This window comes from Artemia sp. Qi Xiang Cuo, chromosome 2, assembly GCF_049724085.1.
Source record: "Artemia sp. Qi Xiang Cuo chromosome 2, ASM4972408v1, whole genome shotgun sequence".
In the NCBI taxonomy this organism is placed as follows: domain Eukaryota; kingdom Metazoa; phylum Arthropoda; class Branchiopoda; order Anostraca; family Artemiidae; genus Artemia; species Artemia sp. Qi Xiang Cuo.
This window is the reverse complement of record NC_142795.1, coordinates 86,114,662-86,139,285: the sequence shown is the minus strand read 5'-3', so window position 1 is coordinate 86,139,285 and position 24,624 is coordinate 86,114,662. Positions and strand designations below refer to the sequence as shown.

General features: G+C 35.3%; 1 protein-coding gene across 1 annotated transcript in view; it reads left to right on the top strand.

Moving 5' to 3' along the window:
* The first annotated feature begins 1,673 nt into the window (after positions 1 to 1,673).
* The window catches only part of LOC148955739 (5-cytosine rRNA methyltransferase nsun-4-like), a 23,820-nt gene continuing 869 nt past the window's right edge, over positions 1,674 to 24,624 (top strand). Inside the window, exons 1-7 of the mRNA XM_089107898.1 lie at positions 1,674 to 1,691; positions 4,136 to 4,303; positions 5,963 to 6,208; positions 9,518 to 9,701; positions 17,686 to 17,975; positions 18,683 to 18,968; positions 23,117 to 23,186. Of these exons, the coding sequence (XP_088964024.1) occupies positions 1,674 to 1,691; positions 4,136 to 4,303; positions 5,963 to 6,208; positions 9,518 to 9,701; positions 17,686 to 17,975; positions 18,683 to 18,968; positions 23,117 to 23,186 (1,262 nt within the window). The remainder of the gene's footprint in view (positions 1,692 to 4,135; positions 4,304 to 5,962; positions 6,209 to 9,517; positions 9,702 to 17,685; positions 17,976 to 18,682; positions 18,969 to 23,116; positions 23,187 to 24,624) is intronic.

The following is a 24,624-nucleotide window of genomic DNA, read 5'->3' as shown; positions in this document are numbered from 1 at the left end:
AAGTGAACTAGAACTTTCAATTTCCAATCAAATGCGCCCTGTATGAAGTTTATACGAGCATCCCTTTCATAAGAACCGTACATGCCTTAGGGCATAACTTTGAGCGCCTTCCTGGGCCCTGGGGGGTTGTATTGACGCCGGAGTTCTTCTCTGAGCTTTGAATTATTTTTTTTTTTAACAAAATGTCTATCTCCAAATTTTCATCAGATGGGTTTGGAAAAAGAAGGCGTGGGTGGGGGGGTCTAGGTGCCCTCGGATCTCTTTTGACTATTAAAAACTGAGCTCGAACCTTGAATTTCCGGGCAATTAACCATTCTCTGCCGTTTTTACAGACATCTTTTTCATAATTACCAGTTATGCTAAAAGGAATAACTTGCAAAGACAGACCCCAGGCCCTCAGGGCTTGTGACGACGCCTGAGTTTTGTTGTCTGAATTTTGAAAATTTTTTAACTTAATGGCTATCTCAAATTTTTTATCGGATGCATTCGGGAAAAAAGGGCCGTGGGGGGGGGGGCTAATTGCCCTCCAATCTCTTTTGACTCTCAAAAACTGAACTAGAATTTCCAATTTCCAATCAAATGAGTCCTCTCTGAAGTTTTTACGAGCATCCCTTCCATAAGAACTATATATTCCCCCGGGGCATAACTTACAATGCCTGATCTCGGGCCCTGGGTGGCTGTGTCGACCCCGGAGTTTTCGTCATATGGTCTTTGAACTATTTTTAAAAAAATGGCTATCTCAAAGTACTTATCAGATGGGTTTGAGAAAAAAAGGGCGGGGGGGGGGGCTAGGTGCCCTCCAATCTCTTTTGACTCTTAAAAAGTGAACTAGAACTTTCAATTTCCAATCAAATGAGCCCTCTTTGAAGTTTATACGAGCATCCCTCCCATAAGAACCATGTATGCCCCCAGGGCATAACTTACAACGCCTGCCCCTGGGGGGGCGTGTTGACACCGGAGTTTTTGTTATATGATCTTAGAACTATTTTTAATAAAATAGCTATCTCAAAATTTTTATCGGATGCATTTGGGAAAAAAGGGCGTGGGGGGAGGGACTGGTTACCATCCGATATCTTTTAACGCTTAAGAAGTGAACTAGAACTTTCAATTTCTAATCAAAGGAGCCCTCTCTGAAGTTTATACGAGCATTCCTCCCTTAGGAACCATATATGCCCCCAGGGCATAAGTTATAACCCTTGCCCTGAAGACTGTGGGGGGAGTGTCCTGCTCAAAGATATATTTTCCAGAACTTATAACTACGTTGAACAAAATGGCTATCTCAAAATTTTGATTGGAGGTGTTTGGGGAATTATTGGGCGTGGAAGGGGTGTTAGTTGCCTTCCAATCACTTTCGACTATTAAAAAGGACACTAGCCATTTACATTTCCAGTCGAATGAACCCTTTTTGTATTTTCTACAACAACGCTTTCTATAAAAAACCTTAAATGGCCCCAGGTCATAACTTACAACTCTTGCCCTGAGGGCTGGGGGGGGGTGTCATCCTCAAAGACCTAATTTCCAGAATTCTATACTACTTTGAACAAAATGGCTATCTAAAAATTTTGATTGGATGTGTTTGGGGAAAAGGTGGGCGAATGTTTGTTTGATGACCAATAGCTTCCCAGTTGTTTTCTCTCGCTCAAGCACCACTTACCATCCAGCCTTCATTGAAAATGTTGCCTGAGTCAGCAGTAATTGTATCAACAAAGAACTTTTTCCAATTGTTGATGGTTCTTGAGGAAAGAAATTGAGTGCAAACTCTGGTTTGAATAGATTGCTTAAAAAGTTTCATCTGTTGACCTCTGGTTCTTGAATCAGAACAAACAACAGGAAACAATGCAAGGAGATTGTTGGTTTTCATTAGTTTGTAGGTTAAAATGGCATTACTTCTTCTCCTGTATAGAAGTGTTGAGAGTTTCAGTTTAGCCAGTGTTGTGGGGTAAGAAGTTCCTGCATGCCAGACACCACTTTATTGGTGCATTTCTGTACATCTTCCAGCACCTGAATACCTTTCTTAAAATATGAGGATGCTAGAGAAATGCTAACGTTAATCTTGGGTCAGACTAGTCCTTCATGCAGAAGAATAATGATTAGGGAAGCAAGTGGCAAGGATGAGCTTGATCAACTCTAGAGTTGAACTTACTTATTTAGACTTAGATCCTCCCACACCGGCTGGTACATTAGGTGACAACGGTGCCTCTTTACAAAGAACTCTCAAGTGCTGCAGACCAAAGATCCTCCATTGACGACCTGAAACGTACAACATCCGTCTCCAGACATTGTCCTACTGCAGGTTTTTGCCGCCTATGCCTTCTCATACCAGGAGGGACACCGGGGGATTTCTACGCTCCAGATTATGATATCTCCAAAAAATTTGAATTTTCCATTACAGTTTTCTGCCATTTGAAGGCAAAACCAGTGAGTTTTTTGGATTGGTCTCTCTGAATTGAACTTTGTTCAATCTCTGGGTTCTTTTCTGTCATGGTACCTGAATATATAGCAATGCCTTAAGTTGTTCCCACCTAAGGGTACTTTTGTATGTTTAATTCATATTTGCAATGCTTCATTCTTTGTTTGTAAATGCTTTATAAATTTCGAAGAATTTTCAAATACATTTTCAAACAAAAGAAGAAGAATTAAGCTTGACAATTGAGAGGAATTAGAAGACCCTTCTCTCCAAAAAAAAAAAAAATCCTACCATAATTATTTTTAGTCATTATATAAATCCCATGTTCTTTGCTATTTTGACAAATATGGCTCTCTAAGATTGTTTTTAAGGAGTGTATGGGTTTTTTATGCGATATTTCTCCTTTACATCCTGCAAGCATTAATCTACTTATAGACAAAATCCTACTGTAAAATAGCAGTCATGTATTTGTTTTTGTCTTCAGCACAGGAAACAGCAAAATTCAAATACAGATAGCTTACATGGCAAAACAAGCACTTTCCAACTTGTTTTTTTTTTTCTGATTTTGATTTGACTCTATAACATCTATAGTTTCTATGCTTTATCTCTGATCTGCTATAACTTGACTATAACATGTTAATTTTGATCATAACTTAAGTCAGGGCCATTTCACAAAATTCGGGAATAGTGGAAGCACTGAACAGAACGCACCTGATGAGCCAAACAGAACGTACCTGAAGAGAGGTGATACCGAACTCTCAGCTTCCATTCTTGGGAGACATCTGACAGTTTATAAATGGCCACGGAATTCCTGTGTTGTTTTAAAATCACTTTTGTGTGAATAGGTAGCTTGGCGGCGGAGTGCACCTGGCACTTTGAAAAGAAATCATATCAGTCCAGTTTTTATTAAGAAAAAAAATCACTCAACGATAATTAATCCCCCCCCCTCGCATTGTGCGCCCCTAGGTCCGGGACTATTAGTAAATCTGGGACTGGCTCTGTCACATTTGTTGCACAATCTTAGTTGTTTTGAATTATATTCTTTATACATTCCAGTTTAGCACCTCTCTTGCTTCAACTGGCTTCATGTTAAAAACCTGCTGGTCAAAGCACCCTTTGAAGCGTTCATTTTGTGAAAATTAGCATCAATATTGTAAAACAACCTTTATTTTCAACTCCTAAACTCTTGTTACTCTCCTTCAATTTGCGTTCCTCAAATTTATTTTGAAGCTATATGTATAACGTGTGACTCCCAATCATTTCAGGATTTCCAGGCCCTACTTTGTAGCTTTTTGGACACATGAGCACAGACACCATGATCCTTCAACAGTTTAAAATTTCAATAAATAAAGGAGAAGGTATAATGACACCTGTGTTTTTCTTATTTCTGAGGACTTATTTAAAAAAAAAAACATCTCTGAAATCATTGAAGAAAAGGACAGATTTTGGAATTATTGTACAATTTGTTTTACAGGATTCTCGAATTCATCATTTTGTAACCACAACTTATCTTAAAAATTGGCAAATCTTGGCAAATCAACAGTCTTGGCAGACCAAATTGTTTTTTTTTTTTTTTTTTTATTTTTTTTTTTTTTTTTTTATTTTTTTTTTTATCCAATTCAGCCTGTTAGCTAAGCTGTGTTTTGCATAATTTGTGTTAAGTTGTACTAGGCTGTGTTAAGCTATGTATGTGTGTTTTACATAATTGATTGCATATTTTTTTTATAGCTAAAAAGAAGTGGTACAACCAAAGCCATAGAATATTTCGACTCCTTTTATGGAGGTTATTTTGGTGCAAAATGGGAGAAAATCCGCGAGGGCTTACTGACTGAACCTAAATATTGTGCTGTTATCAACAATTTTGGTGATTCAGTTGAAAACTGTGCGCAATTAGAGGTAAGTAAATAAAAAATAAATCTTACAAATTAATTGAGCCATGCAAAAAATGGATAATTCCTTGTTGGTCATATTTTTTGACAATTGCGATTTTAATGTCGCAGTTCTATTTTCGATCTTATTCCATTTTTGAGAGTTTTCAGGCTATCTTTCGGAATTCTCATAAATTGTCTCTACATTAAGTTTTTACCATTAAGATTATTCGAAATCGTAGTTATCATTCTCGAATCAAAGTACAAATGTCGATCTCACTTGACGTTTTTTTTTCAAAAGCGTTTTTAAATTTTCGGTTACTATGAGCTGAAGCAAATAAAACAGTGGAAATTTTTGTATGAAACCCAATGAGACTGTTTTTAGGACTGCTTGGGGTTCCCAGTTTTATTAGCTAAATCCCCTGAAAACTTCTCCATAGGACCCCTTGCCACGTTTCTTGTCGGTTAAGTAGTACTTTTTGCGAAACTATTCTTAATTTGTTACTGAGATGTTGCACATTGATAAAATCTAACAAGAACATAACTTTCTGTATACACAAATTAAAATTTCTCTAATTGCCTTTCTTTTATGGAACATTTTACAATTATGACCAACATTTTAGAAAAAATATATATAGGACTATAATTCTTCATGGGATTTTCAGATATGGTGATTCCAATGGTGCAGTTTGGACGCATTACGACTTACAATTTCCATTGGAATGAGCCTTCTGCTAAGTGGTCGAAAGAAAAAAATATATATAGGACTATAATTCTTCATGGGATTTTCAGATATGGTGATTCCAATGGTGCAGTTTGGACGCACTACGACTTACAATTTCCAATGGAATGAGCCTTCTGCTAAGTGGTCGAAAGAAAAAATATATATAGGACTATAATTCTTCATGGGATTTTCAGATATGGTAATTCCAATGGTACAGTTTAGACACACTAGGACTTACAATTTCCAATGGAATGAGCCTTCTGCTAAGTGGTCGAAAGAAAATACACACATATATATATATATATATATATATATATATATATATATATATATATATATATATATATATATATATATATATATATATATATATATATATATATATATATATATATATATATATATATATATGGATTTTCAAATATGGTGATTCCATTGGTGCAGTTTTATTTGGTCTGACATGATTTTGTGGGGTTTAAGACTATTTTTTGAAATTCAAATAATTTTGTTTACAGACTTTTGTCATTAAGATTAATCAAAAGAATAGTAATTTTTCCTGAATCAGCTTCAAAGAGAAATTCTTTCTTAATTGACTATTTTTTATAACGCGCTTGATCAAATGCATGAACTGTTTCATCAAGACATTTAGGCTTATAATTGACATAAGCCATAAATTTGCGTATTCAGAAGCTTGATATCCTGAAATTCTGATAAGGACGGAATTTTATATTTGATTTAAAAGAATGTTCATTTTCAGAAATTATGGCGCTTAACGCAGGCCTGATCTTTTATGAATTTTTGCCTCCTAGACAAAGCACGGATTATGCCTATCAAATGCATTCATATACAGTACAAAGAAATATTGATATAAAAATACTGAAAAATTACCACAGTGTTACTTGAATATAAAGCATGGGCCACAGTTATATGGTAAAACCACTGATTCTGATATTTTTAATTTAGCTCGAAGGTTGCATAAACATTAGCGATGAGCTGATAAATGTTGATGAAAATGAAAACATAATTAATGATTCCACAGAAGTGATAGAAAAGAAAGGAATTTTTGCAGTTGACACTGAACCAAGATATCAAGCTACAAATGATGATGGCAAAGAAGAGATGGATATGAATTTCGGGAGAGTAATGGTTCCTTCAAAAGGTCAGGATTTCAGTATTTTGATGGACTTCCTTCCTGCAACGAAAATCAAGGTACATCTTTTATTAGCCTAAGTTGAATGTATTTTGTAGAACGTACCCAATGCTCAGAGTAAAAAAAAATGTCGAAAAAAATACAATTGTGTTGGAACATAGCCATACTCTCTGGAACAGTGTTCATTTATTTAAGAAATAGTGAACCTCTCTGTACTTTAGTAAACTGCGTGTGCATCATTGCTATGATTCTTAAGACAGCCTAGGACTACTTGAAAAAAAACAACACAAAAACAAGAAACTTTGGACACATGGTATGGGAGATTCTTGCCCCTTAAGGTTAGTAATGAGTCGTCACCTGGCGTAATTAAAGTACCGTGTCCTAGAGACGACCTTTTTGTGTCTTTAACCTCTCCCCTCAGGAAAGTTCTGTGATGCGCCTCCCCTCACAGAAGTGTCAGGTGTATATCCACATTAGTTATTCAGTTATCCTTTATTGGATGCCTAGTATAAATTCCTTCTGAATTCTACAAAATAAAAGTTTGTTTCTTTAGTTTAACCCTCTTATTCTCTTTTATAATACTTTTTGCAAGGTGTGAACCGAATTTTGATCGAATTCCTATGGTTACCATAGTTTTTATCTCTTCATGTTTAATGTAATTCGAAAAATGATTGTGTAACTTCAAGACCAGCAGGTCTTGATGTTATAAATAACTTCTTACCTGCTTGAAGAACTTCAAATAAGTAACCAAATTCAATAAGTTAAAATGATTTTATATTTTAGTTAAAAATGGAACAAAGAGGATGAAGAAGCAAGGTGACTTCAAACTTTGTCTTTGAGGCGAAGGGCAAAACAAGTTTCTTACCTGATCCATCAAAACGTTTTTGTACTTTAAGCTCCTAACCTAACCTAACATAACACTTAAGTTAATTAAAAAAAACTTAGTTAATAAGTTAAAAATGATTTTATAACTTTAAGACCAGCAGGTCCTGATGTTATAAATAACTTCTTACCTGCTTGAATAGCTTCAAATAAGTAACCAAATTCAATAAATTCAAACAAATAATTCAAATAAATAACTTCACGTAAAAAACCTGCAAAAATAACTTCCAATAAATAACCCAAAGTTACAAAAAACGCCAATTCATAAAAATGTTTTACTTGCAGCTGCATTTGTTAAGACTCTACAAGTATTGTTTAACCTATAGTTAAGGGTTTACCTACTCCTAAGAAATTCATGCTTCTTTTACCAATAAAATTCATCTAAAAAAAAAATCCTGACGGAAGATGGACAGTATGTCATAAACCTTCTTAAAAAAATCCCTAGCTGCTTCATAATATTCTTTGTTTATAACGGGTTAAAACCATTTCTTTCACTAAGGACTCTTTCTAACATAATCGCCGGCCACATTATAGTCACATTTCTGGATAAATTTCAAGTTTGCATAGGATTGAAGCGTTAGTATTGCATTCTTCGCGTAATTTGGTAAATCGAACAATATTCCGCTTATGGACGTAAAACTTACGATTAAATTTCTCCCTCACTTAATTTAGAGTGAATAATTCAGGCATAATTTCTTGTTTAATATAAAAGATGGAGGTTTTCGCCTCTTTTTCAGTCATTTCTAATAAAAAAAAATCGATCTTGGTAAATATTTGATAACATTCAACTTCGATGTTTACTTCTACCAGAAGATTTTTTCTTACGCTAAGAGCATAAAGATATATGCCAGCAGATAAACGTACTATTTAGTCAATTCCACCACCTAGCACCATTCTTTACTTTTCAGTCTGAAAAGAGGCTTTGCCATTTGTATTTTAACCAGGTATTCATCATGGACCAGTAGTCCCTGGTCCTTCTTCCCAGGCCTTTCTCGTCCCTATATTGACCTCTCGACAATATCTATGCCAAAAGAATTTATATATGCAAAAAAAATGAAAATGAAAACTTTGTCTGAATTCTTCAGTTATTAATTCTAGAGCAACTGCGAATTGCTTATTGTTAGCAGCATAAAATTACTTTTATCAAAATTCCTACAAAATTGATTTACATTTTTGTTAGCGCCATCTGTTCTCTATGTAAGTGTGAAAAAAGCCTGCTTAATTATAAATGTCTGCGGTTTACAAAGCATGCAAAGGGATACTGAAAATATACAAATATATTTGTATATGGAGGGTAGGGGGTGGAGAAAGCTTCAAACCCTTAGTTCTTACGCAGGGGAAGGGGGATGGGACCAGGGGTGGACTGGCACCACAACAGAGTGCTAAGTTTGGTGTTTGGAGTGTAAATAAGGAAAGGTTGTCCGAGTCCCGCGAAAATGGGGGCCAGAGAATTTAACACGCTTATACTGTTTTTTGGTTATTTTTACTAGATATGTGAACTGGGAATTCGTCCCCCTTGTACCCTAGCTATAGCGCGAGTGCCTTTCACGCTTTACTAGGTTTCAACCTCATTCTTTACCTTCATTTGAAAAACCCTTTACTTTTCTTCAACTCTTCGTTCAAAAGTGAGTAACGTAATATCAAACAATTTGGAACTATAACCTCTCCACAAAAGTGGATTTAAAAGCGGAAGTCGCTTCTACTTGATACTATTCGAATGTTTCTGCTAATTTTGTGTGTGGATCGTCAAGTGCCTGGTCTAAATCAACAAATTCATGCCGCAAAGTCGCTTTCAAGTTGCATAGCCATGATTCAGGCTCAATTCACGACCGCCAGTCCATTGAGTGCTGTGATGTTTTCATCCTTCCATAAAGGGAGTGATCATTTCGACTCCTTCGCAGGAGTCTGTTTAGGGCATTACGATAATTCTTACAAATTCGCTCATTTATATCGCAGGGATGACTTACCTTTTTCTCATACAAATTATTCTTCTTATTTATCGATCTCAATAAACTCGGAGTAATTCAAGGCTTCTTTGAAGTTTTTCTTCTATTTTTCTTAACATCCTTAGAGCATTTTTCCAGGGATTGTTGAGTTATTTGGTAAAATACTCTAAACTTAGAGTCAATATCCGCAAAGACTGAAAACTCTGTTTTCAAATCCTTATTGGCTAGCTCATTTTTACATTTCAGAAGTGCATCTTTATCGAGTAGCACACTCAGCCTGAGACTGCTCTTCTTTGTGGACTTTTCATTATCAACACATACCGAGTAACTTGCAAATACACCAAAATGATTAGAAATGTCACTGATAAGAACACTCGGACTACCAGACATATAATTTGAAAATATATTATCCAGACATTTCGAAGCACTGATAAAGAATACGGGTTTTAGAAAGAGCCGGGTTAATATAGCCTTTACAGTTGCTTACTGCAGTAGGCTATAAAGAATTCTTTTTTTTGGTAACGTTTTTATCTATTTTAGGGTGGTGGAAATTCAGCTGAGCCTTTGGATGAGACGAAATACTTCCAATCATGTTTTGACTATGAAGTAAAAGTTGTTAAAGGAAAACCAATCAGTTTTCCTGCTATGTTGAATGTTTACACAAGAGAAAAGGGAAATGACGAAGAATTACCTGAGCCCAGACATGGTATTTTAAATACTTCTGGTAAGTATCTGGCAAGTATCTTCTGGTAAGTATTCCACTAAAATAAAATGTGGTCGGGATTCATATAAAAGACAAGGCTTGTAGATGAACCCTCCCCTCCAAAGAAAAATATGTCATAAATCATTCTTTAAAAGAGAAACATATTGATCGAGAAACTAATTTTAGCCATGCTGTTTAAAGAATGAATGGAATTTAAGAGAGAAAAAACTTCATCATGCTCTCTATATTACATTTTTTCTATTCAGTACAAGATTTAGTGCTTTTCGTCGCTGTACGGTTGGGATGGGTCTATTGCGCAGCGCCAATACATGCAATAGAACCTTTGGGACGCCAGTATAACCCCAGGGTTATGAACAATCTAGTGATGCATTCAATAGATCTTACTGTAATTAGTTTTCAATGGAATGGACCCTGATTAGCTGGAGGTTACGTCTGCGATCAGTTTCAATCAACCAGAGGCCTTTTCAGCTGAAAGACCCGTGAAAAGTAAATGCATTAAGCACTATAGTACGCGGGGCAAATATTTTATAGAATTAAAGGGAGATTCGTAGAAGCCTACGTGCGACTTTTCCTCTTATCTTTTCGTTATTTTTGGCTGCAATCCTCGTACTTTGCAGACACTGTGCACTTTCCAATCAGTATCAGTAAAGTACAAATTGAATGCTATTATTAACAATATTTGGCTGACAGTGGTGGTATTTCTCTCCCTTTATAAGCAACCTTTGCACATATTGATTGTTAATGTCACTCTATGGTGACATTAGTGGAGTATTTTTTGAATATAATTTTAATTCGTTAAAATCTGGTTAAGTCTTTAATCATTCCACCGAAAATATGAAATTTCTTCTGTTTTCTATTTCTATGCTGTGAAGAGAGATACTAGATAATACTTCTTCATGATGAATCACATACAATAATAGAATTTATTTACCAATACAATTGGGAATCAAAATGCTCCCTCTCAAAAGGTTCCATGGCCAGGGATACAAGGGGGATAAAAAAATACAATATAAGTAATAACCAAAAAGAAGGAAAAAATATCCAGCGCCAAGCAACAAATAAGATTAAAAAGAGACCATACCTGAGGCCTGGGAGCCGAAACGCAGAGAAGACCACCGTATATCATGAAACAAACACTCAGGGGACATCAACTCCACAGAGAAAAAAAAAATCAGTTTGATTCTTAAATAAATGGTCTTTAAGAAGAATTTTAAAAGTCCAAAACGAATGACGTCTCTATACTGAGGAAGGTAGAGAATTCTAAACCTATTGACAAGCAATGAGAGGATTGAAATCTGACCGTACATTAGGGTAGAAGGAATGCAAATGTTATGAGAAGAACGAAGGTTATAAGGAGCTGAATCAGAAATAAATTGAGGAATATTACATATGTGTTGTATGTTACCATTTTAATGCATTAGTCAATATAACAAGTTTTAATAAGGTTTTATTAGAAGGACATGAAGAGAAATGTATACGGAGGGCTTTTGCACTTTGCGTATTACGGTGGATGAACTTGCAGTCACACCAGTGACTCCCGCCCCGATCTAGAGGACAGACTACACCAGGACTCGAGCCCTTATCCCGAAAGACGTAGGATTACAACTCAAACGTGCCATTCGTTCAGATAGGGTCGTCCTATTAGAAGGACCTTGAATAGATTTTTGCCGTTTGTTTAAAGATGGCATTAGCAGTACTCTTTGCATAGAATTTCAAACGGTGACGTCAATGCAAGGAACTATATATATGACCTTGACTTTTAGTGCTGGGTTTTTCACTTTAATGTAAACAAGTTTTATTTATTGGTCATAAAAATGTCTTGTTTTTTGCCAGATAAAGTATATTTGCGGGTAATTTTGTTGCATGAAAAAGATAAAATTTGCAGCTAAGGCACTCAGAATTCATGTTAAGAATTAAAAGGGTAATTTTGTGTCAGATGCGGCATGCGGATATTGGTTTAAAGACTTCAACTGTAACGGTTTTGAACTTGGGACGCGTTCTGGCACACCGGAAAAGTTTAAAGGCAGAGGATGTGACAAATTCCTTTGTCAAAACCCACGTCAGACGATTCCATAACTTGATAGAACATCACAAATAGATAAGTCAACACTTTTAGAACGTTATAATGATCCAGAAGCAATGACTTAGGGGGCTATATGAGTTTGAAGGGGCTGATTTAAAAAAAATAAAGCAATATCTTGTTCAGCTTTTTTTTTAGGTTTTATACAATAACTTACAAGGAGTATTAAGAAAAACACGCAAAATTTCTGCCAACAAGGTAATAATTGTTCTAGGCGAATGCTCCGTGGCGAATACCCCCCCATAGAAAATACCCCTCCCCCCTGCAGAAAATACCCCGGGGAAAATGTCCCTCACCCCGGAAAATACCCTCGTGGAAAATGAGGCTTTCCAAATTTATAATTTTATTAGTTTTATTTTTTTAATTTCCGTAGGGGGAAGGAATTTTGGTACTTGTGTATTATGCGCCATTCACTTAAGTTTACGATGTGTAAAATCCGAGAACACACCATTTTTTTTCTAGTTTCTTCGTTACTTTAGAAATAAATTTGTGCTATAGATTTGCACATTAGGGGGGGGGGGGGTAAGAATAGCGGGTCTGCATGCAAAATGTGCTTGGTATAATTATTCTGCATATTAGGTAGATAGACAAATAAGTGTATTTTAAAGCCAAATATAAACATAGTAAATAACATAGATGAAAGGCATAAATTACGTAAACTTTGATCAGCGATCAAAAAGTTCGTGGTAAGGAACTGTAAGTAAGGAGCGACCTGACTCAAAAGTAACCGAAACTCTAAAAAATGGAATTTTGATACCAGTAGATACATCAAAAGAATCGGATCTTTGTGCTGATTTCAAATATATAAGTTTCGTCAAGTTTAGTCCTACCACAAATCACCATAAATACATGAATTGAACCCAAAACGAATAGAAATAAAAATAAAAAACCTATTCAAACTCAAAATAGCAACAATTAGCATGAGTAGGGCTGACAACCCCCACACCTCCTCAAGACCAGAAAGTAAATTGCACTTTACTGAAGACAAAATACATTTTAAATGTTTTCGCTTTTTTGACTTCAACAAATAAAGAAGTATTAAGACTGTAAGGAATAGATATCAGAATATTTATATAATAATAATAATAATTTATTTTTGACCCACTAACATTATAAAAAAGTGGAGTAACAAAAGAAAATAAAAGGAAAAGACATACTAAACAAAACTCATGCAAAACAAAATCAATATAAAGAACAACAAATGCAAATCAGAACAATCGCACAAGAGGATGAAAAGGACCCAACCGCTTGCATGCCTCATCTTTTAACTTGGTCCAACTTATCATATGACGTCAATATATCAGCTGCATTAAACATTCGAATAATCTTACGGTTTCTATACCAACGAGGCAAATACAAAAGATATTTACAATAACGGAGATATAAAACTCTAATATTCTGCATATCACGAGTATTAAAAAGTGGGCGCAAACCTGATAGAAAAAGAGTGGAACTGACACTACATGGTTATTTTTTTTTTTTTTTTTTTAATTTTTTGGGTTTTTTTTTTTAAGTGAAGTGCAAATTATTTTCTGGTCTGAAGAAGACATGGGTGTTGTCAGCCATACTCCTTTTACTTTTTGCTCGTTTTGACTTTGAATATGCTATCTAATGTAATTTCTGTTAGTTTCGGGTTTCATTTATTTGTTAATGGTGATTTTTGGTAGTTTTACACTTGGAAGATACAAAAAAAAACTCGTAGAATTTGTCAACGCTGTTGTCCGTAAAAACTTAAACAATTTAGAATGTGTTGGTTCCCAAAGCCAACTATCCTTTCAAAGGATAGCCAAACCTTCTTAAACTTTTGGTACCACATGTTTTAGCTTAATTTTGATGATTGTTTGCCTAATTTTTTTTCTTCTTCAATCTTTTTCTTTAATTTGGCACCCGTCACTGCCGAAAATTGCAGAAGTTCATAGGAAGTATTTTTGGTGGTGGGGGGGGGGGCATTTTCCAGGGGTTTAAACCCCCCCCCCCCCATTCTGTATATTCATTTATGTTATTTTACTGTATTCATGGCCGTATGTTTGGCTTTAAAATACACTTATTTATCTATCTATGTAATATGCAGAATAATTGTACAAAACACATTTTGTCTGCAGAACCGCTATGCTTACCCCCCCCCCCCTAATGAGCAAATCTATAGCTCAAATTTATTTCTAAAATAACGAAGAAACTAACAAAAAAACAGGTGTATTCTCGAATTTTACACAGCGTAAACTTGAGTGAGTGGCGCATAACACACAAGTGCCACAATTCCTTCCCCCTATGGAAATTAAAAAAATAAAACTCAAATAAAATTCTCAAATTTGGAAAGCCTTATTTTTCACCGGGGTATTTTCCGCGGGGGGGGGGGGGTATTCAACGGGGGGGGGAGAGTAAACGGAAGGTTTACAGAAGGTACATAAGCTGTCCCAGAAGCTTACTATGTATAAGTCTCGAGCAGGGCTGGTAGATTTTTTTCTTAGCAGGGCCCCTTCTATATTATATATATATATATATATATATATATATATATATATATATATATATATATATATATATATATATATATATATATATATATATATATATATATTATATATATATATATATATATATATATATATATATATATATATATATATATATATATATATATATATATATATATATATATATATATATATATATATATATATATATATATATATTATTCTCATGTAACCTTTAGCATAGCTGTTTGTGTCTCACAATATTTCTTCCAAAAGATCTGTTGGGTTACAATTGATCGAATAATTTAAAAGATGTGAAAGGTGCTCTTTAACATCTCCATTGGGGTCTAAAAACTGCACTTGGCCATATGAATATGGTTAAAAATTACCTTCTGTATGTCATGGTGTGCCGCTAAATTGATTTTGTGACAAATTTGTCCAGCTGTTTTGAAGCTTAAAACATTACGACTATTTTTGGCTCGATCATCGCTTACTTTAAATAAAGATCAAGCAAAACATGAGTTCTAATTTCGTCTTGGAACTCCATGTTTGGTACAGTAAGAGTTTTTGGAACTCTTTAGAGAGTAAGTTATGTCCTATAATAGGCCAGACAAATTCTTTGGATATTGTTGGTGCAGGAATTCAATTCGACTAAGCAGGCAGCATTCACCAAGTAGCTAATCTTTGTTGGCTACTTTTACTGCCAGATAATGGAGGACTCCGCAGTGAATACGTCCAGAGTTGAAGGGCCCCAATGACTTGTTAATACCACTTGCGTAGTCCACGGCATCTTTATAGGTTTTTACTGGGTTTTACGCCATAGCTAGCTGGTATCGAAGATTGTGATGGGACATAATATTTTTTTCTTCTGCACTTTCATTTATGACTTGTTCTGATTCTTGATGTCCTTTAACAGCACAGTTCTTTGTTCTTCACTGTCATTTTTGATACTTTTTGATACTCGCTTTAGCGCATCTGCAAACCATACAATTCTTGGTTCTTCCCTTTCATTTTTGACACGTTCTGTTGCTTGTAATTCTCGCTGCTGATTATCTTGTAACAGCGAATTTTTTGTTCTCGTGACCACACATTTCTTTGTTCTTCATTTTCATTTTTATTCGTTGTGATCCTCATTGTCATATCTTGTAACCGCAAACTTTGTTTGTTCTTCACTTTCATGTTTGTGTCGTTGGGATTCTTGCTGCCATTTATCTTTTAACTGCATATTTCTATGCTCTTCAATTTAGTTGACTTGTTCTAATTGTCGGTTTTGCTAATATTCTAACTACACATCTCTTTGATTTTTATTTTCGTTTACCATTGCTTCAGACATTTTTCAGTGTCTTTTGCCTTAGCTGCTTGGATTGGTCTTGTCACTTTTGATGGTCTAGGTTGTTTATTGTCACCCGCCGTACACTTACATTTTTCAGGTCGTTCTCTGTATCTTGTCTCATTTGATGGCCCAGTTTGTTCATTTTGAGCTTACGTTTTTGTCCCTTTTCTTCTTTTTTTGTGCTCATTTTGTGCTTACCTTAATTTACGTTTGTGTCCCCTAGATATTATCAAAATGCCTTTGAAACTTACATCAGCGAATATGGGCACGTGAATGTACAAAATTCCTAAATTTTTTTTCTGCAAATGCTCCTAAAACGGTTTTAAAATATATTTTCCTTGTGTCTTCACTTTTAATCAACATATTTAGTTGCTTAACTATGCTTAACTATTTAGTCTATCCCGAGTATTGTTGATATCAGATAGTTTTTTTTTTTTTCTATTGGTTTTAGCCTGGAAAATATTCTCTCTCTAGAAGCAACGCTCACTGGAATTGTTAAGAACATTCCATAATTTCGGAAAATCAATTGTTCACTTTGATGGCTGCACGGGGCCCCTTCAATCGCGGGGCCCGATTGGGCCCAATCGCTCTTTATCCGGCCATGGTTTCAAGAAAATTTAGAGCAGAATTAGCTAAAAAAAAACTGTTTAGGAAAGTTCCATTGTTCAGTCCTCTTCATTGTGACAACCCCTCAGCGCATTCTTCACGCGTTACACAAGAAGGTTTAAGTGAATCGATGGGAATTGTTGCGGGATCTAGCCCTGTTATATGTAGCCCTATTTGTGCTTTTTTGTCCTTAAAATTCAAAGAACAGTCGAAAGGGATCCATTGTAATAGCATTGATGAAGAAAAAGACACAGTATAAACACAGCTCATAAAGGGATCTCTAGATTTCTTTCAAAGGTCAAATAGATTGAAGCACCGCCTGTATTGCATCGACCTTGATAAAGGTTACGTTGAAAAGCTGTTATAGAAAAACGAATTGTAATAGAAGAATTAATAAAAAATAAAAGAAAACTCTGCGTATTTTTGAATGTCTCTTGTATATTTAATATAATATTAGCTCCCTGTAGCTTTTAATAAAAACAATGTAACACACAACAAATCGTTTTAATAGCAGTTTAATTATAGCATTTTAACGCATCGCTCATGTAATATATTCTAATCCAGCAACATTTTAATGCGTATATTTAAAGTAAAAACAATAAACCATTTATAATAATAATAAACAGTTAGATGATAAACAATTTCAACAATATAATAATAAACAAAATAGATAATAAACAATTTAATATGTAGTAAGTAGTTTAGTAACGGCGTTTTAGTGCTAATAAATTTTTAAACGGTCTAATCTCTAAATTTTCCCCAAATCCTTGAAATTTAGGATTGGCGGTAGAAAGGAATGTACTTAAAAAAAATTGCTCACGAAAATACATGAAAACTGTAGTTTTAGATTGAGAGAGTGCTTTGTAGTTTTTGATTTTTTAATGCTAAAATTAAAAAAAAAGATAAAATACCTGAAAGCCTCTTTTTTTGATAATATGCCAAATATTCATTATTTTGGGTGGCTACCAAATACTGTAAAAAAAAATCATTGGAAGATGCACGTATGTAAACAATAGCTCTTTGTATGACAAGAACGAGTTTTGTATTCATACAAGGGGCAAATGGGTCCATGTTTTCCATTTTTTCTACTTTATTTTGAGAGGTGAAAACGATCTTCTTTTCAATTTGCTCAGTTAATTCCAGAAATTCATTATTTACCCATTTTGTGCATATAAAATATATCTGCTCTTGTTAAAAATGACTTTGTTCTTCGTGGAAGCTACGAATAAATCCAGGTTCTATTTATTGGTATTAATTCTGATTACATTCAGTATTCGTATAGTTTTACAGTATTTTTGCAGTATCGTATTTTGTATTTTTGAGTTTCGTATTTTCATAAAATAGCTTTTTTGTCAGCATTGGCGCTTTCTTTATCGGCGTTGCCACTTTTGGTTGGCATTTCAAAGAAAAGACGCTCGACAACCGCAAAAATTAGCTTTCGCTGTAGTCTATTATAATTATATTTGTCTGTAATCTTCATATATTTTATAGGCTACTACTGCATGGACGGAGCATCAATATTACCTGTTCTTGCCCTTGGAATTAACCCTGGTCAATCGGTTCTTGATATGTGCAGCGCTCCAGGTGGAAAGATGTACGTCATGTTACAGACAATGCACCCCTCCCTAATTATCGCGAATGATGCAAGTACGACAAGGGTGAGACGAATACGTAATGTGCTGAAATCGTTTGTGGGTAATTTAGAAGAGAACCTTTCAACTAAAGTAATTACGTCCGCTATCAAAGCTGAACATTGGACAGAACTTGATACGTTTGATAAAGTATATATTTTTTGGTTTGCTTGTTAGTTTTACTTGGTTTTCTAATTTGTTATAGCGAGACACGGAATTAGTTTTGGGATTTAAAGTTAAAGAACCGTGGAATTTGTTAATTTCGAGTTACTCCTTAAGGAGTAATGTTTGTCTAATGACCCAGTCCCCTCTCATTAAGAAATTTACAAATCACAACTAGTTTATTCTCAGTATTTTCGATTCTCCCTTGGAAAATTTTATGACTTGACTTAACCTGACTTAAGGCTCCTGCCGAGGGTTCGAAGTAGAGAACAATGAGGCTCCAGGCTCCAGGTTGACCTATCGCTTGCCAGGCTCACAGCTTCTTTGACTGGGATGTGGGCTTGGGCGAGGAATTCATCGGCTTTGTCTCTCCACCTAGTGGGGGGGGGGGGGAGTCCTCGGGGTCGCTTCCATCAGTGTAGGGGAAATTTTGTGAGTGTGCACCTTTTAACTTTTGAAAGTTAAACTAAAGTATAAAGATCTTTGAGAGGGCAGCAGATTCCGTCATTTGAAATAAAATCGAACGGACACGAATTAGATATATAAAAAAAAAAAAAAAAATCTAGTGAAAGTAAACAATGGTATCGAAACTTGATATGAACAAAAATACCAATATATAAAGGGGTTGCAGTCCACCTCTAAAACTTTACTTTTAAAGCTAATTGCTTCTCTGTCCATTAAATGTGGTGACCAAGATATTGAACAACCTGTCCAGTTCAAATACTAGGAATTATCATCGAGAATGCTGGTTTGACAGTGAAAGAAGTACTCACCCGAATAGGACAGGTAAATGGCGTCTTCAGCAAACTATGTCAAGTATGGAGGTCTCAGAATTTTTCTCTGCCCCTAAAGTTGCGCTTTTTATGGCGCATGTAATACCAATAATGCTTTACGCAGCTGAAACATGGCAGATGAATGAAGAACAAGAGAGGAGAGCTCTGGCTTTTGAAAACTCGTGCCATCACAGAATATTGAAAACTGGTAACAGAACAAGACCAACAAGTCCATCCTTGAAATGACGACACAACCTCTTTTGACCGACATCATTGGAGTTTCAAGGTGGAGATATTCAGGATACAGCCTCCGTATGTATTACGATGGACTCCCAAAAGCTTTTTTACACTGACAACCACCAGGAAATCATAGCCGGGGAAGACACAGAAACACACAGCGCCAGAACGACTAGAGGGTTTTACGCAACCTGCACGTCTTGTTCAACCAGAAAGGGAAGGAAATTGCTGCAGCAGTAAACCTCAGGGAGGATTGGCAGCTCTTCTGTGATGCCCTGGGTGCCTCAGGATGCACAGGCGTAACTAAGGTCTAAGGCAGTGGATATTTTTAGATTTTTTAGATTTAGATATTTATTTCGAGAAATTACTGTCACAAGCCCTGAAGGGCCGAATTCGAATTTCGAAGTCCATAAAAAACAAACAAGCAAGAAAATCATAACAAAAGCACAACAACTAAAAAATTGGCAACCAATGCAAAAAAATAAAAATAAATAAATAATTAAATATCGGAATGCTCTATGATTCCTTTGTCACTTATATTAAAAACTGCAAAATGGCAACTAGTTAAAAAGATAAAAACTGATAAAACTGAAAAAATAAATAATATACACATTAACAAATGTTTAAAAAACAACATGAAAAGGGAAGGGAACAAAAAGAGTATAAAGAAAAACGAGCTGTTTCTTTTATTATATAAGAGAAAAGACAAAATTTATGTACAAATTAACCACTATTTATTATATCAGTAAAAAAAGGGATAAAAGATTTCTTATACCGCAAGGTAGTACAAAGAATGGGAGATAAGGTGGGGATAGGCTGGGACACAGTTCGTGGAGGACGATTTCTATCAAGTACATGGTAATCAGGGAAAAGGTTCGCAGTACGGGGGTTCAAAAGTGCCAACTTACCAAAACGGAGCACAAATTATTTCTTCGTCTCTCGAGGGTCTCTAGGTTTGAAATATTTAACAAATGCAAATATGGTATCATGCCCTCTTTAAAAATAATTCTTAGAGCTCTCTTTTGGACATTTTCAATTTTTTGTGTTGCTTCAATTGAGAGGCCAGGGTGCCACACAGGACAAGCATACTCTAATATGGGACGCACAAAAGAAATGTATACTTGTAGTAAATGTGATTGGGGGCAACTGAATTTATTTAAAAGTATAAGGAGGGAAAGCGAGGAGTTTGCTTGTCGTAGGATATTATTTATATGGGCATCCCATTTCAAATTAGAAGAAATTGTAATACCAAGGAGTTTAAGAGATGTGACAGAGGTTTCAGGAGGTATAGGAGCAAGAAAAAGGGGAGGGGATTTAAGGAAACTTACTGAGACTATTGCGGATTTAGAAGGGTTAACTGTCATGTCAAAGGAAGAGGCCTCACAGGCAATATCTTGGAGTATGCCCATTGGGTTGCTAAAGATGTTTTTATGAAATATCTCTAAAACTGTCAAGTCATCGACAAATTTCCATCTATTGTCATAAAGGGTTGAAAAGCTGTTACTAAGAGAAAAAAGGAGAGGGCCTAGAATAGTCCCCTGAGGAATGCCATCAAATATGGGGAGATGATCTGAGAAACAATTTAGATATTTAACTGCTTGAGATCTATTAGAGAGAAAAGAGGCAACGAGCTTAACAAGGAAAGTTTCAATGTGAAATTCATTTATATGTTTATCTATGAGTAAATTGTGGTTAATAGAAATTTAGATTAAGCCAAGTGTTAGGTTTTTCAAGTAATTTACCCATGGTATCTACAAGATGGATCAGGTAATGAGAGGTTGACGTGGATTTGAGATTACCAAAATGTCTAAGATCAATGAGGGGGAGGACTTTCATCTTAAGCCAGTCTGCGAGAAAACTTTCATACAATTTTGAAAAAATTGAGGTGAGGGTATTAGGACGAATGCCATCAAAGCCAGGCTTCCCATTTTTCTTTTTGATTGGGGTAATACAGCCTTGTTTCCAATATTGAGGGAACTGTCCAGATTCGGTAATTTCATTAAACAGGGTGGACAGGGGTTTTGAGAGGTAATCACTGAAAGCTTTAATCAGAGGAACAGGAACATCTAAAGGGCAAATGCTTGATCGTTTTAGTTTTTCAATTTTTTTTTACAACATCAACTGGAGAGATATGTGGGAGTGAAAAAGGATCAGGAATATCTGGAAATGCATAAGATAGTGGTGGGAGACTCTGGACAATAGCAGCCAGAAACTTATTGAGGTCATTAGCTGTGGTCTTTGGAGGTTCATTTATCTTAAAATTTAGTTGTTCTTGACTCTTGCCAGTAAGTTTTTTAATTTCAGAGTACCAGTTCTTTGGTTTATCATGGCACAAGTATTTAATTTTGTTTTTATAATAGGCTCGGGCAGCTTTTCTAATTTGACTTTTAATTCCTTTCTTAACTTATTTGCTTCAACTAAATTACCCCTCTTAAATAAGCTTATTTTCGTGCGGATTAATATTTTTATGTGATTATTTATGTAAGTTTTATCACTGGAGCATTTTCTGATTTTTTTTTCTGGGAAACATAATGAGTAGGAATCAATTAGTTTTTTTGTAAAAAATCAAAATTTTATCATCAAGGTTATTAGAATTATAAAGGTCTGACCAACTTTCACTGGTCAGCCATGAACCAAAAGAAAAAAGGCCTGTGTCACTGAGGGGACGGCAAACCCCAATGGAAGTAGTAAAGGAATGTTCAATGGCTGAGGAGGGAGAAAAAAGAAGACAATAGTGGTAACTGCCTCCTAGCGGTGGCAGTGCTTGCGGGGAGTTGTAATACTTACTCATGTTTGAACAAATAACATCCAGAAAGGTGTTACCTTTTGTTGTAGATATTTTAACCAGTTGTTTAATATTAAGAGAGGTGCAGATAGAGTCTATCCTCAGGTCATTTGCATCGCCAAGTAAGCAAATACCAGCGTTCGGATACTTTGATAACACAAAGTCAGCACTTATAAGAAATTGTTGTATAAATTTGCGTTTCTGGTCAATACTTTGGTTAGGAGAATGATAAAAGACGGCGGTTACAATTAAATTGAAAGGGCGGGGAAGTACTTTCGGTCTAAGGCTCAGCCATAGAATTTTATCGTAATCTGATAAGTTGGAGGTGGGGATGAGTTTTGGTTGGAGGTTATCTCGGACAAAAAATAATATACCACCCCCCTTTTTCCCGAGAGGGTGATCGGGAGGGCGAAGTTTTATAAAATGAGCATAATTGCTGACTTTTAGGAAGTCTGGGTTCTGGGACTAAACCTCTGTCACAGCAATAATATTAATTTTATGAATTTCAGAGATACCCTCGAGTTCGGTAATTTTGTCAAAATTCAGGCTCTCGGCATTGGTAAGTTCGAAAGTTGGAAATTTAAACCGATTTGGGTATTGGGATTTTTTTTCAATTCGGGAGGGAGTTATTTGGGGTTGAAGTTTATGAGAAGGATGCTGTGGGTAAGGGTGTGGTGTTGAGGCATTATTAAAAGGCGGTACTGGACCGGGCCTGAGAGAAAAGGAGGACAGCGAATAAATTATGGGAATTTTATTAAGTTGGGATGGAACTACAGTGGAATTCGTCTTACTATTTAAAGTTTTAGAAACTCTGCATGGATGTGTTACCTGTGGATCGTTCTGCCTGCTTACTCTTAAACCAGAGTCATACTGGTAGGGTAGCCAGTGGTCGGCAAAGTGTGGCCCCGGAGCCTTATGTGGCTCTTTGGTCACTAAAGTGTGACTCTGGCACAAATATCCACGGAAGGCGCAATAATATTTTCATTAAAAAAAAAAAAACTTGGTAAGAAAAAATTGCATCTTATTTTGATAAATTAAATTCTTCTATGAATTGAGAACATAATTTTTATGTTCTCAATAATTTTTTGTTGAAGTATAATTTTTGTTGAAGTTAAAAGATTTTAGAGAAAAGCAGATATTCTGAAAACAATTAAAGAGTTACCATTATCTTCCAAAACTATTAAAGATATAACTAATAAAACTGTTCGAATATAAACACACAGCATATCTAAGATCTGAAATTGTTTCGGCTTTATCAATAGCAGCTGACAAGTCTTGTGACATAAATGATACAGCACAAGTTTCACTTTTTGTAAGATTTATGTCTTATTCAGGCCATAAAGAAGAACTTTTAGGATTATTACTACTCAAAGATGAGAGCCGTGAAAAGATATCGCAAGTGCTGTAATTGAGTGTATGGATAAACATCATATTCCCTTCGATAAAATTGCGTCGATTTCAACTGATAGGGCCAAAGTTGACCGGCCTAAGAAAAAGGGTTTGTTGCTATTTCGGAAGAAAAAACTAATCACGAAATACGTGTTTATAGTTGTATCATTCATCAAGAAGCACGCAAACATTTCCGGAAGAAATATGTGAATTTATAGAATAAGTGATTACCATTATCAACTCCATTTTAGCTAAGACTCTTATTCATCGCCGATTCAAAGAATTTTTATTTGAAATGGAAAGTTAGCACGCTGAACTGCTGCTTCATAACAAGGTACGCTGGTTATCAAGAGGGGACGATTTAGAACGTTTCGCGTCCCTTTTTCCAAAAATTCACGGATTTCTCCTTGAGAAGGGCGTTCCCTATCCAGAATTAACACACGATCAGTAGATCCAAAACTTGTATGTGATGGTAGATGTTACGTCTCATCTAAATCAGCTTAATCGTGTTTCTTAAAATTCTTTAATTACGGTATTAAAACAAAGTTTTTGTGCCGTCTTCTCTTTTCAGAACAGTTATCCCCGTTATCCCCCCTGGGTTCACCCCTGTCCCTCTGTTTTCCCAAAGCTAGTATATCTGTAACATTAGAAATGCCTCTTGTAAAACGTGTAATGTCATAGTATTCAGAAAAAACATTCTATGATTTGATGCTGCATATGGTTTCTAGTTATTTCGCTCTTTTTTTTTATTTTTTTTTGCGATAATACGCCTATGTACACGATCAGTAGATCCAAAACTTCTGTGTGATGGTAGATGTTATGTCTCATCTAAATCAGCTTAATCTTAATTCTTAAAATTCTTAAAATTACGGTATTAAACAAAGTTTCTGTGCCGGCTTCTCTTTTCAAAACAGTTATCCCCGTTATCTTTTTTTTTCTTTTTTTTTGCGATAATACACCTATGTACACGATCAGTAGATCCAAAGCTTCTGTGTGATGGTAGATGTTACGTCTCATCTAAATCAGCTTAATCTTAATTCTTAAAATTCTTAAAACTACGGTATTAAACAAAGTTTCTCTGCCGGCTTCTCTTTTCAAAACAGTTATCCCCGTTATCCCCGCTGGGTTCACCCCTGTCTTTCCGTTTTCCCAAAGCTTGTATATCTGTAACATTAGAAATGCCTCCTGTAAAACGTTTAATATGATAGTATTCAGAAAAAATTCCATGATTTGATGCTACATATGATTTCTAGTTATTTCGCTCAATTTTTTTTTTCCTTTTTTTTAGCGATAATACGCCTATGTACACGATCAGTAGATCCATACCTTTAATGTGATGGTAGATGTTACGTCTCATCTAAATCAGCTTAATCGTAACTACCAGGGAAAGGAAAATTAATTTTTTCGATGTTACAAGAAGCAATACCATTCGAAAAAAAACTTATCGATTTTT